The 13,396-nt window shown below is 46.8% G+C and overlaps 2 protein-coding genes across 2 annotated transcripts; both read right to left on the bottom strand.

Moving 5' to 3' along the window:
• Positions 1 to 1,283: 1,283 nt before the first annotated feature.
• LOC112886333 (putative glycine-rich cell wall structural protein 1) lies at positions 1,284 to 2,127 on the bottom strand. The gene has a single exon (XM_025952204.1). The coding sequence runs from the start codon at positions 2,074 to 2,076 to the stop codon at positions 1,498 to 1,500; it is 579 nt and encodes a 192-aa protein (XP_025807989.1). The 5' UTR covers positions 2,077 to 2,127; the 3' UTR covers positions 1,284 to 1,497.
• Positions 2,128 to 4,721: 2,594 nt separating this feature from the next.
• LOC112886220 lies at positions 4,722 to 5,769 on the bottom strand. Its single transcript, XM_025952037.1, has 3 exons — positions 5,582 to 5,769; positions 5,395 to 5,500; positions 4,722 to 5,170 (listed from the first exon to the last, which is right to left on the bottom strand). The coding sequence occupies exons 1-3, from the start codon at positions 5,618 to 5,620 to the stop codon at positions 5,016 to 5,018; spliced, it is 300 nt and encodes a 99-aa protein (XP_025807822.1). The 5' UTR covers positions 5,621 to 5,769; the 3' UTR covers positions 4,722 to 5,015.
• Between the last annotated feature and the right edge of the window lie 7,627 nt (positions 5,770 to 13,396).

Here is a 13,396-nt window from a genome sequence, read left to right as displayed (position 1 = left end):
GCTGAGCTTTAGCAGGAAGTTACTGCTGGTACGGTGGGTAATCTACTGCAGAGTCGGTAGCCGTTGTACGTACTCATGTAGGCTGCCTGATCCTCCGAGCCTTGCTCTGTCATCATTCCAGAGAACACAGCAACCAACCAGGCCATTCTGTTGGAAATGTGAGATCTGGCCTGGTCGTAACTCCACTAGGGGATTGACTGTCAAGAGCTACAACCAGAGCAACTGGAAGCGGCTGGGAGATCGACTAGCAACTCAAGACAAAGCTTCGATAAGCGGCTGGGATTGACTGTCAAGAGCTACAACGAACTAGAGCAACTCGAAACGTGATCCTTTCTCACTTCTGGGTGCCTCTAAAAGGACGAAATTTTTCATGTTCTTCATCGGGGAAGATTACCGTCAGTCAGCCAGTCAGAAAAGAAACTGTTCCCCTGCCTGTTTGGCGTACTTTATGTTCGTACCTGCATCAGACTGCTTGACTGTTGATTCTTTAATCTTTATAGAAGCCAGATGAACTGCTGTGGACGCTTTTCTGGGCATAACATACAAGCAAGCGCTCGAGGAAAGGGAAGAAGGGCGCATCTACTTTATAGTGCTGCTGCTATATATTCAGCACAGCAGAACAGCTCGGTAAAGCAAGGAAACACCCCCCCCCCCCCCCCCCCCCCGAGCCTCCGTAAGGATCGGAGGAGCACGGCTTCATCTCCCTGCTAAACCCCACGTTATCTACTACAACATGAACTGTGTGAGCCACACCAAAATAACTATAACACTCATATTTTCGAAAAGTTGACATTGGAATTGCAACTGTTTATTATTTCGAAATGTTTTTGGTTCCTATATATTACACCAGCAATTAATATTGATTACTTCGCTCCAGGAATGAATTCCACTTGACAAAAAGAGCAGGAAATTGTGCTCTCATCAGTGACATTTGAAGCTTCTCCCGATCATATATTGCCGCTCATTCAACAATGAAATTGAGAAAGGACTAGGCACAAAATCATTTTTTTGACGTCATCACTAACGTTATTGGGCTCGTGGCAGCACTTCTTGCCTTACTCAGTTGACTTCAGTGTAAGAAAAAAAAATGCCAAGAACTACTCTAGTAGCTTTCATTGATGTTAGATTACAATAACTGAGTCGCTTGGAGCCTGTAATTAACGTCTTTATTTAGTAGTAGGTAGAACACAACCATGTGATAAGCATGGGGTGTAGGCATCTAAACTTAAAAACTCCCAAGACAAAACAGTTCTCTCATGAAATTTCTCCAGATGCAGTGACAATGACAGAAGTATTAATTTTATCATTAAACTGACATGTTTACACCATCTCATAAGCTGCACCTTAAAGTAGGCTGCATTTACTAGAAACGTTGGGCCCTTTATTAATTTCATTCTAACAAAAGCATAACACAAGTACAAAGAAACCGAAACAATCTCACGACTTCAAACAAGAAAGGATGATGGGCTCCAACTTCAGATGGAGTTGATGCAGTAATCAGGGGTTGGCATTGCCGTACCCGGATCCAGAACCTTGACCACCACCTCCCCCACCATTTTGACTGCTCCCGGTGCCACCACCATTGCCATTAGCATTTGCACCTGCATAACTAGGTCCGTACCAATACCGGTTAGAGTAGCTAGAGCCAGATCCAGTGCCACTACCAGACCCCTGTGCACTAGATCCCCAAGAACCTCCTGCTTGTCCTCCTCCTCCACCACCACCCGTACCACCAGCATTGGAAGATTCTCCATAACCAGAATAGGTTCCTTGGTTATATGTACCAGATCCTGAACCTGACCCGGACCCTCCACCATAACCAGACCCACCGTATTGGCTAGTTCCACCACCTCCGCCACCCCCTCCAGCAGTTGCGTGGACACCACTTGAACTGCTCTCACCTTCGCCGGTGCCGGATCCAGATCCTGATCCCGCACCATTCACATATCCGCCACCCCCTCCTCCTCCTGTGCCTGTTCCATCAGCACTAGAGTATCTAGCCACCCTCACGGCATTGGCTAACCCCATGCTCATGAGGACAACAAAACCCAGCGCTATTAGCTTGGTGCCTGCCATTGTGAGCTACTACTAGTGAGTATGGGTTGTGATGAGTTCCAAATGAAGGATGCATGGGTATTTATAGATCTTGAGGCCATTGCATGCACGTTAGCGGCAGTGGTGTTCCCATAGGAGACCAAGTGGAGGCTTTTAAAGGCCACTGGAATTAATGGAGCTTCTTGACTTGACGATTAACCACATGCAAGTAGCAATGTGTGGTTGTAATTTACAACTTGTCTTCACACTAGTACTTGTTAATTATGCTCTAGTGCCTACCTAGATGCTCTGCTAAGTTCTAGCTTCTGAAAAGCCCATCTCCCACAGATTATCGTTGGCGCAAAGGTTTAGCATTTGATATGATGATTGGTGTGTCTAAAAGGCCCATTGAAACTAAACCTAACTGTTTGTTCCGTTCTAACTTCTAAGTAGGCAGTTTATTAGTATTCTTGGTCTCAATGGTGAAGTTATACATATAGTTATTACCGTTTTCCGTACTTCTTGTCACTGCTACTAAATATATGAAAGGTTTCGTTGTCTGAATTGCTTTGTGTAATAGTTGAGAGCTGGGTCAAGGTCCATAACCTGTTGCTTGGAATTTACTTAAAATGTCGTCTCTGTCCTTGATGTGTTCTTGGACAAGTACTTAAAATGTTCATGGATAGTATAATAGTAGTAACTTCCAATCGATTTGTAACGAAATTTCCAATTTCAACCGATCTGAGAACAAAGTTTCTTACTCTAATTTGAAGGATTAGTAGATCACCCTCTATCAAACATTATTTTTTTTTCTTGACTACTTCTCATGAGATAAATTGTTTTGGATGAAATATCTGCAAATTTATATGTGCTATACAAGCACACGCAAGGGAACCGTGGACAGGTAAGTGACTCATATATTTTTTTTTGATGGAAATGGTGACTCATATATAAATGCTCGTGACTTTGCATTGCTCATAGTGTCATACATTTGACCATACTCTCCAGCACCGTGAAACGTGAACAACTGGTGACACGACAATCAAAAGATAATTAGATGGCCCACAGTAGTTAAACCCAAGATTTACTTTTTCTGATCAGGGATACTGTAAGTATTATACTAACAGTAGTGCTAGTAAACGACGACCCGCATTAACTCTTAACTGCATGGTTGGAGATCAACACAGGCATCCGCTGATCACCCGAACAATTCTATTCCTCTTGCAGTGGTTGACATTGCAGAGGCGACCTCGAGGTTTTCGTAGAGACTTTGACAAATTCAACTGTAGACCTAAGAACTATATGCATGTGGTGATCAAGATAAGGTTGGCAACTCCCCAGGTTATTTATTAATTAGTACAATCCAAGCTGTATTAGTATTTAGTAGGAAAAGAAATCTTGAACCCTAAGTATCCACTTGCAGATCATCCGGTGGTTCACTACAGCAACAACATTTAACAGGCTAGGGTCCTGTGTGTTCTAGTCCCTTCCTAGCCGTCAGATAGTATTGTAAAAGAAAATGCTCATATACCACCATCATTTTCTGACAGCAACAAAACTTTACTACTGCCTCGTTTCTGAAATAGATGTCATCTTGGAATGCTAGGATCGCGCTTGTAATTTTTTCTCATGCATGCCTTCTTGGTTGCTTAAATACTTCCAAACGACACTGGGCGAGTTAATTGATTTCATTGGTCGAAAACAATTGCTACAGCACACATTGACGACAACTTAACAAGAAATTAAACATTCAGCTGATCAATTTGAGGTCCATGGGCCAATAGGCCATACTTGGCCTGCTTTGATACAGACAAATGGCATAGCGCGCATAAATTTCAGGATCAGTTTAATCGTAGGGCACAAACAGGGGGGCTTCCCTGGGCCATGCCCCTTCAAGAGGCCCACGACATCGGCCGGGCAGGCCCTGGGCCGCTCTTCCGTTTGTGCACCACCAACCAGCTGCTCGAGCATGCCAGCCCGGTCGATTGCATGACATTCCGATCCTCTCGTTGTCACGAGTGGATGACTCATTACGGGATTGGATTGCGACCTGCAAAGCTCAAAAGCCTCCCTGCGCTGCGCCATTAATACCGGTCGGCCGGCCCCGCCTGCTCCACACTGTAGCTCGAGCGAGACGGGCGGTGGCGTGACTGGCGTCGCCCTCACGAGCGGCCGGCCGACCGGCTGGCGTCGACGCACACCTGTGGAAAGGCGCGGCAGCCGCTGACGTCCAGCTCAGGGGGTCGCGTCGCCGGCGGCCCGCGCCGCAACACCCCCCCCCTCCCCCACACCCCACGGGGCCGAAACGACGGCGAGGGACCCTGCAAAGCGGGGGCCCAGAACGACGGCGAGAAGCAACCCTACGACAAATCCAGACGATCGATCGCGCGCCCGGCCCTCGTCACGTGAAAGACCGGCACTACGCTAGCTAACTACTGGGAGGGGGTTGGAAGACGACAAGGCGAGCTGCGCCGGGCTATCCCCACGCGCGGAACCGCCAGCAAGTAGCATCGCCGATCGGCTACACGTCATCACAGACGGATACGCGCGGCGACCGCCACGTGTCGGAAAAGATTACCGGCAGTGATAAGCCTAGCTTACTTGCTTGTTGGCTACTTGCTGCTTAGATCCACCGTACCTATAGCTTTGGAGGCCTGTGGAGATCCTTGTGTGTACTCCTATATATATAGGTTGAATATGGATCCTCTTTGTACATGAATACATATACATACATGAATGAAACATAGTTTTATCTTGATGACTTCCTAATATAATCTTAAGCACGACACATGCACGCATGGTGTTCTTGCAAAAGGCACATATATAATTATTGGTAGCGCTAAGTAAGCTAGCTGCACAGAATGGTCTCACGTGAGGTACGGTGTGTAGGCTTCTCCCACGGAGCTAATGGAGGCGCTGCTGTGTAGTGGACATGAGGCCATGCACGGGCTGATCTAAAGCTCTAGCTAGCTGGCTGCTTGCTAGCTCTCGTCGTCGTCGGAGGTCTTGGAGGCCGCCGCCTCGGCGAGCATCTTCTGGATCCGCTGCATCGTCTCCGCCTCGATGTTCCGCTCCGCGCGGTCCTTGTTGTACGTCTCGAAGAACTCCTTGTTCTCCTTCTCCAGCTCCTTCCACACTGCGCATAGCATAAATTCATATATGAAAATGTTCAGATCACATGAAATGATAATGACAGACTAGAAGAGAGCAACACAAGAAAGGGTGCCGACATGATCCGCACGCAGCAAGCATGAGTCGACCTTGCAGGCTATTACAGTATCGATCGGGAATTGAAGCAGCATGAATGCGAAACCGACAAGTGGCTAATAAACCGAGAGGCATGCAGGAACTAAAGCATACCAGTGGAAGTGATGACAGGGTTGATGTTGGCATGCTTCTCCAGGGCGTCCATGCACTCTTCCTTGTTCAGGTTGAAGCAGATGCACTTCTCTATCAGATGGTGAACCTGACACAGTAGCAAATTAAAATAACCAAGCTTATCATTTGATGCTTCCATATGTAGAAATGATATAGCACACATGCATACCATTCTGATGTAAGATGCTGAGGATGAGGAGTCGCCCATGGTGAGCTGAGTAGGACACCACCACCAGCTAGGGCTTCGAAGGAAAGCTTCAGAGCTAGCTGCTAGCTGCTTTGAGCACACTGGACAGGGAGTAGCGTAGAAGAAGATCGCCCGGCCTGTGTGTGCCTCTACAAGCTGCAACGACCACCGGCGAGGCGATAGAAATAGGGGAATGGGGAGAGGGGGACGTGGAGGATTCCACGTGGGCACCGCCTCCTCATTGGCCGGGAGGTGGCCGGGGAGATTTTTCCGGGCCCACACCTCGCTCTCAGGCTCTCGGCTCAAGCCATCATGCTTTTCTGTGGCTGGAGTGTGTGGGCGGCCGAAGCGGCAAGCTATGCATGGACGGCCAGCTAAGGCGGAATTCACTGTGCTTGGGCCTTCATATTTTGGCGTGTTTGCCCGCGGGACATACTAGTCTACTAGTCTTTTACTTTTACACGACGTTGAGTGCGTGCTCTTCTTTTCATTCTATCTGCTGAAAGACGACGTACCATGGACGTTTATGTATTTCCTCAGATTTAACAAAAGAATTAACTTTCCTGTAGTCCTTATATATATTGGGCACTGGCCAACTTTTGCTGTAGCTTTTTCCTATGATGATTCATACGTATACATTGCTGCAAAACAGCAGTTATTTTCCTTGAACTTAGGCCTCCTAAGCTAGAACCAAATGTGTATTTTTTTTGAACAAACGGGATTATGTCTATTTCATTGGTAATTAGTATTGAACTTAAGCATAAGGTCAATGTGCACGTTACTTCGTGGCACCATTTATGATTGCAAAGTGTGCAAACTTTGTAATGCATCTGAAAGACTTTTCTTCTCCAATCTACCAAAATGTCAGTCATCTAGCAGGCTAGACGATGATGCGCCTAGTCCCCATACAGCGCACGCCACACAATATTACCATGTGCCACTTACACTTTGATGGCCTTGATTACTATAGTGTGATATATGCGTATGGGGAAAAAAAAGTGTACTCCCTCCAGTAAAAAATAAATGATGCATGTCTGATTTTGTGTGCAAATGCATGATCTAAACTTTAATTATTTGATTAGGAATTACTTTTTATGTTGGGTTTGGATATTTGAACATGATATGCGGGTAGATTTGTCTTAAAAGGTAGTCTCATAAACGTATATTACTTTTGCTGTACTTAGAAATATATATATTACAATAAAATGTCCAAAACGATACTTATTGATGACCAGGAGGTAGTAGTTCGCAAAACTTGCATTGGGATCGAGAGTCTTTTATTTTGTTTTGTGTGATGCACATACGCATGAATCTATCCAAATATTGGAACTAATCACAGCACTAAAATAGACACGTGTTTATGTATATTTGGATAGCCATCACGTTCTATGGAGTGTCTTGTTTTACGCATACTATGTAAATTTACTGACGTGCGTACAGTAGTGGCACGGCGTGACAGCAGAATACAATAATGATACTGTGGAGAGAGCTCAATCAAGCACCTGGCACTCCGGACAGTGTCACCCGTGGCACGAATCAGCTCGTGAATTTGCAGTGTGGGGCGCCATCGGTTTAGCACTATAGGATGGTCCACTGCTAAGGCTAGATCTAGCAGTGGTGGAAGATCCACATGTGGTGGTCAAGCCGCAGAAGAACCGAATCCTTCCTTGCGGGCAGATATCATGGCCCACATTGCAGTGACCAGCGATATGTCCCATAAGATCGCGTGGTGGCCCATCTAACCGAAATTTGGCCAATCGCTGTCCCAAAGCCGATCAGGCATCTATACGGAGGATTGGGGGAAATGGTCCCATTTATCATGTGACCACTTGTTGGATACCACGGGCAACCAAGAATGGAGCGAGAACAGCTTGCAATATAGCATAGGCAGTGCCCAGAAACAAATTTTGACCTGAGACCCACCAAAATAAGAATTAAAAGCTGACCAACTATAGAGTCTACAAATGTTGGATCATCTAAAGATCCAGGCCTAAAGCAGCCGGTACCATGCCTATGCTGGTACTTTAGATCCAGGCCTAAAGTACCAACAACGGAGTTTATTAATGGCGTGCACGAATTCATCGATGTGGCCAACAATCACAAATATGATGGTTTCTTTCGTTGTCCATGCCGAATCTGTAAGAACGAGAAGGATTACTCGTCAACAAGAACCATTCACAGTCACTTATTTGGAAACGGTTTCATGCCCAACTACATTGTTTGAATTGAGCATGGAGAAAGATGGATTATACTGGAGAATGATGAAAAAGAAGATGATTTTGTTCCTCACTTTGAGGACGATTACTACGGTGCCTTCTTTGAAGATACTACAATGGTCAAAGATATAAAAGTAGTCTTCGGAAAAGGACCTAGTAGCAGATCAGTGCCGAGTGTCGAAGGACGTGCATCTACATGGAAGAAAAGAGTATTTTTGGGGATTTACCTTATTGGAAAGTTTTAGAGATCCTCAACGCAATTGATGTGATGCACCTCACAAAGAATCTTTGTGTGAACCTGTTAGGCTTCCTTGGTGTGTATGGTAAGCCGAAAGATATACCGAAAGCGCGCAAAGACCTGCAACGTATGAAACAAAGAGTCGCCCTGCATCCAGAGAAGAGGGATAAAAGATGCCATTACTTAGGTCCTACCTGCTATACTCTAAGCAAGCAAGAGAAGAAAAGTATGTTTGAATGTTTGAACAGTATCAAAAGGTCCTGTCAGGCTACTCTTTCAAATGTAAAGAGGCTACTAAATATGAAAGAGAAGAAATTCGCACACGTAAAGTCACATGACTGTCACGTGCTCATGACGCAATTACTTCCAGTTGCATTGAAAGGTATTCTACCAGATAATGTTCGAGCAACAATCATAAAGCTATGTGCATTCTTCAACGCAATTTCACATAAGGCAATCGATCCGACGAGTCTACTGAAGCTACAGGAAGATGCTGTCCAAAGTATAGTTAGTCTTGAGATGATATTTTCTCCATCATATTTCAATGTTATGATGCATCTTCTGGTTCACCTTGTCAAAGAGATCGGTATTCTCGGACCTGTCTTCCTCCATAACACGTTTCCTTTTGAACAATTCTTTGCAATCCTAAAGAAATAGGTTCATAACTGTGCTCGTCTAGAAGGAAGCATTGCAAAGTGTTATATGACAGAGAAGGTCATTGAGTTTTGTGTTGACTATGTGGATGAACTTTGCCCAATTGGAGTTCCAGTACCACGGCATGAGGGGAGGCTGATTGGAAAGGGCACACTAGGAAGAAATCAATAAATGCAATGATCATGCTTCGTTGAGCAAAGTACATTTCACGGTTCTGCAACAGTCAGCTTTGGTGGCTCCGTACATTGAGGAGCACAGCAGATCGTACGAAGCAAGTACCCCTGGAAGCCTGAAACCTGGATTACAAAGAATCACATTGAAACTTTTCCCACCTAATTGCGCACGGAACTTATGGCTAACGAGGACATTAATGAACAACTTGTCTGGTTGGCTAGGGGTCCATCCAATACAATCTTGACGTACCAACGATATGAAATTAATGGATACACATTTTACACGAGCTAGATCCCAGGACAAAAGGAGCATCAATCAAAATAGTGGTGTCCGTGTAGAAGTCATAGATACTAATGGCCAAAGCAAATCATATTTTGGTTACATTGAGGAGATCTAGGAACTTGACTATGGGCCTTTGAAGATTCCTCTATTTTGTTGCCAATAGGTGAAGCTGACTGGAAAAGGCATCGATATTGACGCATACGGAATGACAACCGTAGACCTCAAAGAGCTTGGCTATCGAGATGAACCGTTCGTCCTAGCCAAAGATGTTACTCAAGTTTTCTATATGAAGGACCTGTCCAGCAAACCCAAGAAGGACAAATCTAGAAAATCAATGAATGACAAGTCAGAAGATGATGAGCCAAAGAGCCACATAGTTCTGGCAGGCAAAAGAAAAATTGTGGGAGTCGACAATGACATGGATGAAGAAGAATACATAAGCTGAGGATAGGACTCCATTCGCAGTGGATGTTGACACAAGTATCCTTTTACCCCAGGAGGACACTCCCTAAGTACGCCATGATCATAATGAAGGGATGATTGTATAGAAAACTATCGTTAATATTCCATTAGATGATTAATTGTCTCTTGAATAATTTTTAGCCATCATATAATTTTTTTATCATTATGTAATATTTTTAGCCTCTTGAATAATTTTTAGTCATCATGTAATATTTTGACTAACACACACTCACATACATATACACACACTCACTCACTAGCACACACTCTCTTTTTAGGATGAATTTCATGTAATTAGATATAAAAAATATAATATTTATAATTTTTTGGGTGAACTTTTGCACCCATATATGATTTTTTAGGGAAATAAAAGACTTTCTGCAGAAAAACAAAAACTAAACAAAACCAAAAAGAAAGAAAAATAAAACGGTGGGAAACGAATTCCCTGTGAAAATAAGAACCGGTACCTAAAGGGGGGAATTCGTTCCCGCCCGTTGGTGCCCCCTTAGGTACCGGGTGGAAAGTTCAACCGGTTGAACTTTCCACCCGGTACCTAAGGCTTCTATAGGTACCGGTTCTTATTTTCATCTGGTACCTAAAGGTCCTTCCTTCCTTCTCTTCCTCCTCCTTCCTTCTTCGTCCAGCCCGATCGACGATGCCGGCCACCACGCTCCTCGCCCTCGCTCGTCCTCCGCCGCCATTGGCCTCCCTCATCCTCCGCCGCTGCTCGTCTCCACGCCGCGTCGAGCCGACCCGAGCCGCCACCGACGTGCTCACCCTCCTCATCGCCCCCTTCTTCGCCGCCGCGCACCTCTAGTCTGCGCGTGCGCCCGCGGCTGCCTCCTCCTCTCGCGCCCGTGTGCACCTCCTTGTCCGCACCGGGGCCACACCCGCCATCGCTCGCCTCCTGCGCTGGCGCCCGGTGCTCGTGCTGCCTCGAGCCGGTGCGCCTCCTATCTTTGCCCCCACCCCTCCGCCCACGCACCTCCTCTAATCCGGCCTCGTCCACGCCATCTCCGTGCCCGCGCCTCAGCCACCGCGACACACCGGCCCCTCCACAGCCTCCGATCCGCCACCGTCAGCCCGTACTCGTGTGTTGCCCCCCCCCACCCCCCTCTACGCCCCACCCTCCTCCGACGATGTACGAAACGCTCGGCCACCCGCCACCCTAACGTAAGGGCATTAACGCATTAGGCTTTTTTATTATTATATTTTTTTTCTTATTAGGGTTTAGTTAGATTTTTTTATATGTTTTATTTAGGTTTATGATGATTATAAATCACATTGATTAGGTACATGTTCTTTAATTATGAAATTAGGTTTAGTTTAGGTTCATATCTAGTTTTCTTTAGTTTACATTCAAATTTAGTTTTTCTTTAGTTCTTTAATTATGAAATTTCATGTGTATCTATTATAAAGATGTGTAATTTGAAAGATGTATATATATAATATTGTTTATGGAAATTATATGTGTTATTTTCTAGACTTATTAATTATTGCGCGCGCACATAACACACGCACACTCTGAGACATGCGCACACACTCACTCACCCATATAACACACACACACACACACATAACACTCACACACACATTTTTCTTGGTAAAGTGTTCCATGAAATTACGCGTGCCATTTTCTAGACTTATTAACACTCACATACACATACACTCTCACACACACATACACTCACATACTCACGCATACACTTTCTAATAATTTGTTTATCTTTCAGGTCTTAGGATTTCAGTTAAGATGGATGGTGAAGGCAATGGTCCAGACACCAAACGGTTTCTTTTAGATCAAATCAACTATGATAGTACAATTGTCTAGGAGCGCTATGGTGAAGAAGAGGCCCGGACTGCTGATTCTTTCCTAAATATGTCCGGAGATGGCATAGAAGAAGAAGATGATGACTTTGCGCCGAGGCATGAGCACCCTATTTCCAGCGAGATTCCTATCGGGGTACGTATCTTATATATATGTTCACAGAAACTTGATTTACATTTTGTATTAATATTAGTTTTTTATTAATATATCTTTTTTCAGTCCTCCTCCGGATCGAAGAATAGCAAGTCCAAAGGTAAACGACAGCAGACCAAAAAGATGGAGGGAAGACAGCTCGTCACACAAGTGGATGTAAAGGCTGCCCATGTGCTCTAGAGGAGGCTGGTAAAAGGTTTACAACCTAGTGTGGGGTTGTTGTTCATGCACGTGTGCCGATCACCACAAGACTCTGGAAAATGAAGAATCCAGACAAAGAACGCTACGCCGTGCCTCCAAACCAAAGGGAGATTGTTGGAGGAAATCTCCAGCCGGGTGGCGGAATGCACTCGCCAAATCCTAGTTTAGGAAGAGTTTGGGGGAGACCTAGGAGCGCTTGATTGATGGGCGGATAACACAGGAAGGACACAAGGATTTAGAGTGGTTCGGGCCGCCAGAGCGTAATACCCTACGTCCACTTTTGAGTTGTACTGCTCGAGTGTGCTTGCGGACAGCTTGTGAGTCAAGACCTTGTGTAAGCCTGAGGAGGGACTTGTGTTCTAACGAGTGCACTCTCCCTTTTATAAACTAAGGGGAGTGCTTACACTGTACGAGGCCCCGACAGGTGGGCTCGGCCAACAGGAGCCTGTAATATGAGAGATATGTGATCTTCTTCTCCAACTCCTTCCTGTAGTTCTCACGATCGAGAAGTTGATGTGCGTATCTATAGCCAAGATATGGCCGTGTGCCGCCTTGCGGACATAGTGACTGCTGCCAGTGTTACCCAACAGTGGAAGCCGTGCTACCACTGTTGGGTCAGGACCCTCTAACAAGTGAAGGAGCAGCACTGACCCGCCGCACCGTCGCCTCCGCGCACACTGTTGCAGCGCACGCCTCGGCTCACCTGCAGCAGGCCATCATCACCCACGCGCGGCGCCATGATATGACTACACGCCGTCTGCCTGCGCACAGAGCACAATGACACGCCGTCTTGGAAATAGGCGGGCTTACCGTGGTGTCAGTTGGGCAGACCACGCTTTGACTTGGGCACACCCAGCCCACCTACCCGCATTTAATGCGGTTGTTGGGCTGGCGTCTCGTGGAGGGCCTTTTGCCACGGGCACGTGGCAGGGCTGGCCCTGGAGCTGCCACCTTAGCAGCACGTGGTGGCGCCGGACCCCATCCCGGAGGAAAGGGGGGTCCGGGCCCCCGAGGCCAGTTGGAGAGACAGACCCATAGGGGTCTGGCTCCCACACGTGGCGGTGCCGTACCCCCTGGGAGGTCCGGGCCTGTGGAGGCCATCCTCGAGTACCTTGTCCTCATGGGCACGTGGGGGCGCCGGACCTATATGAGCTCGGGGGGAAAGTCCGGAGACCACGATCCCAACTGTCAGGTCCGGGCCGTACGTCCCGTCTCCCAGAGGATAAGGGTGAGGTCACGGATAACCTCGTGTCCATGGCGGACAGACTGTCAGGTGACTCCCTGACGGGCTAGGCCCGCGGAGATGCAGACCTCCTCGTAGTGGACTATTACGACCTTCTGGTCGTTGAGCAGTTCCTTGGCGATGATGGAGGATAGGCGGTCAAGCATGTGGTGGCGCGCGTCCACCACGATGCGCTTGGCACACACGCCGGAGCCAGACACCATCACGCCCTTACCTGTGAGGCGATAGCGAGACGCTAAGGGTCTGGACACCCTAGCAGGAGGTACCCCTGTTCGTATGTACCGACAGAGGCCCCCGGGCCCACCTCGAGTGAGGAACGAACCCGCAGGTGGGGCCATATCCCAGC

This window comes from Panicum hallii, chromosome 3 (genome assembly GCF_002211085.1).
Source record: "Panicum hallii strain FIL2 chromosome 3, PHallii_v3.1, whole genome shotgun sequence".
Classification (NCBI taxonomy): domain Eukaryota; kingdom Viridiplantae; phylum Streptophyta; class Magnoliopsida; order Poales; family Poaceae; genus Panicum; species Panicum hallii.
This window is presented reverse-complemented; position numbering and strand designations above follow the sequence as displayed.

Coding starts and splice junctions, on each gene's coding strand:
- LOC112886333 (XM_025952204.1), bottom strand. CDS start 2,076: ATGGCAGGCACCAAGCTAATAGCGCTGGGTTTTGTTGTCCTCATGAGC.
- LOC112886220 (XM_025952037.1), bottom strand. CDS start 5,620: ATGGGCGACTCCTCATCCTCAGCATCTTACATCAGAATG. Junction 5,501..5,581: donor CAGCATCTTACATCAGAATG/GTATGCATGTGT, acceptor CTACTGTGTCAG/GTTCACCATCTGATAGAGAA. Junction 5,171..5,394: donor CCCTGTCATCACTTCCACTG/GTATGCTTTAGT, acceptor TGCTATGCGCAG/TGTGGAAGGAGCTGGAGAAG.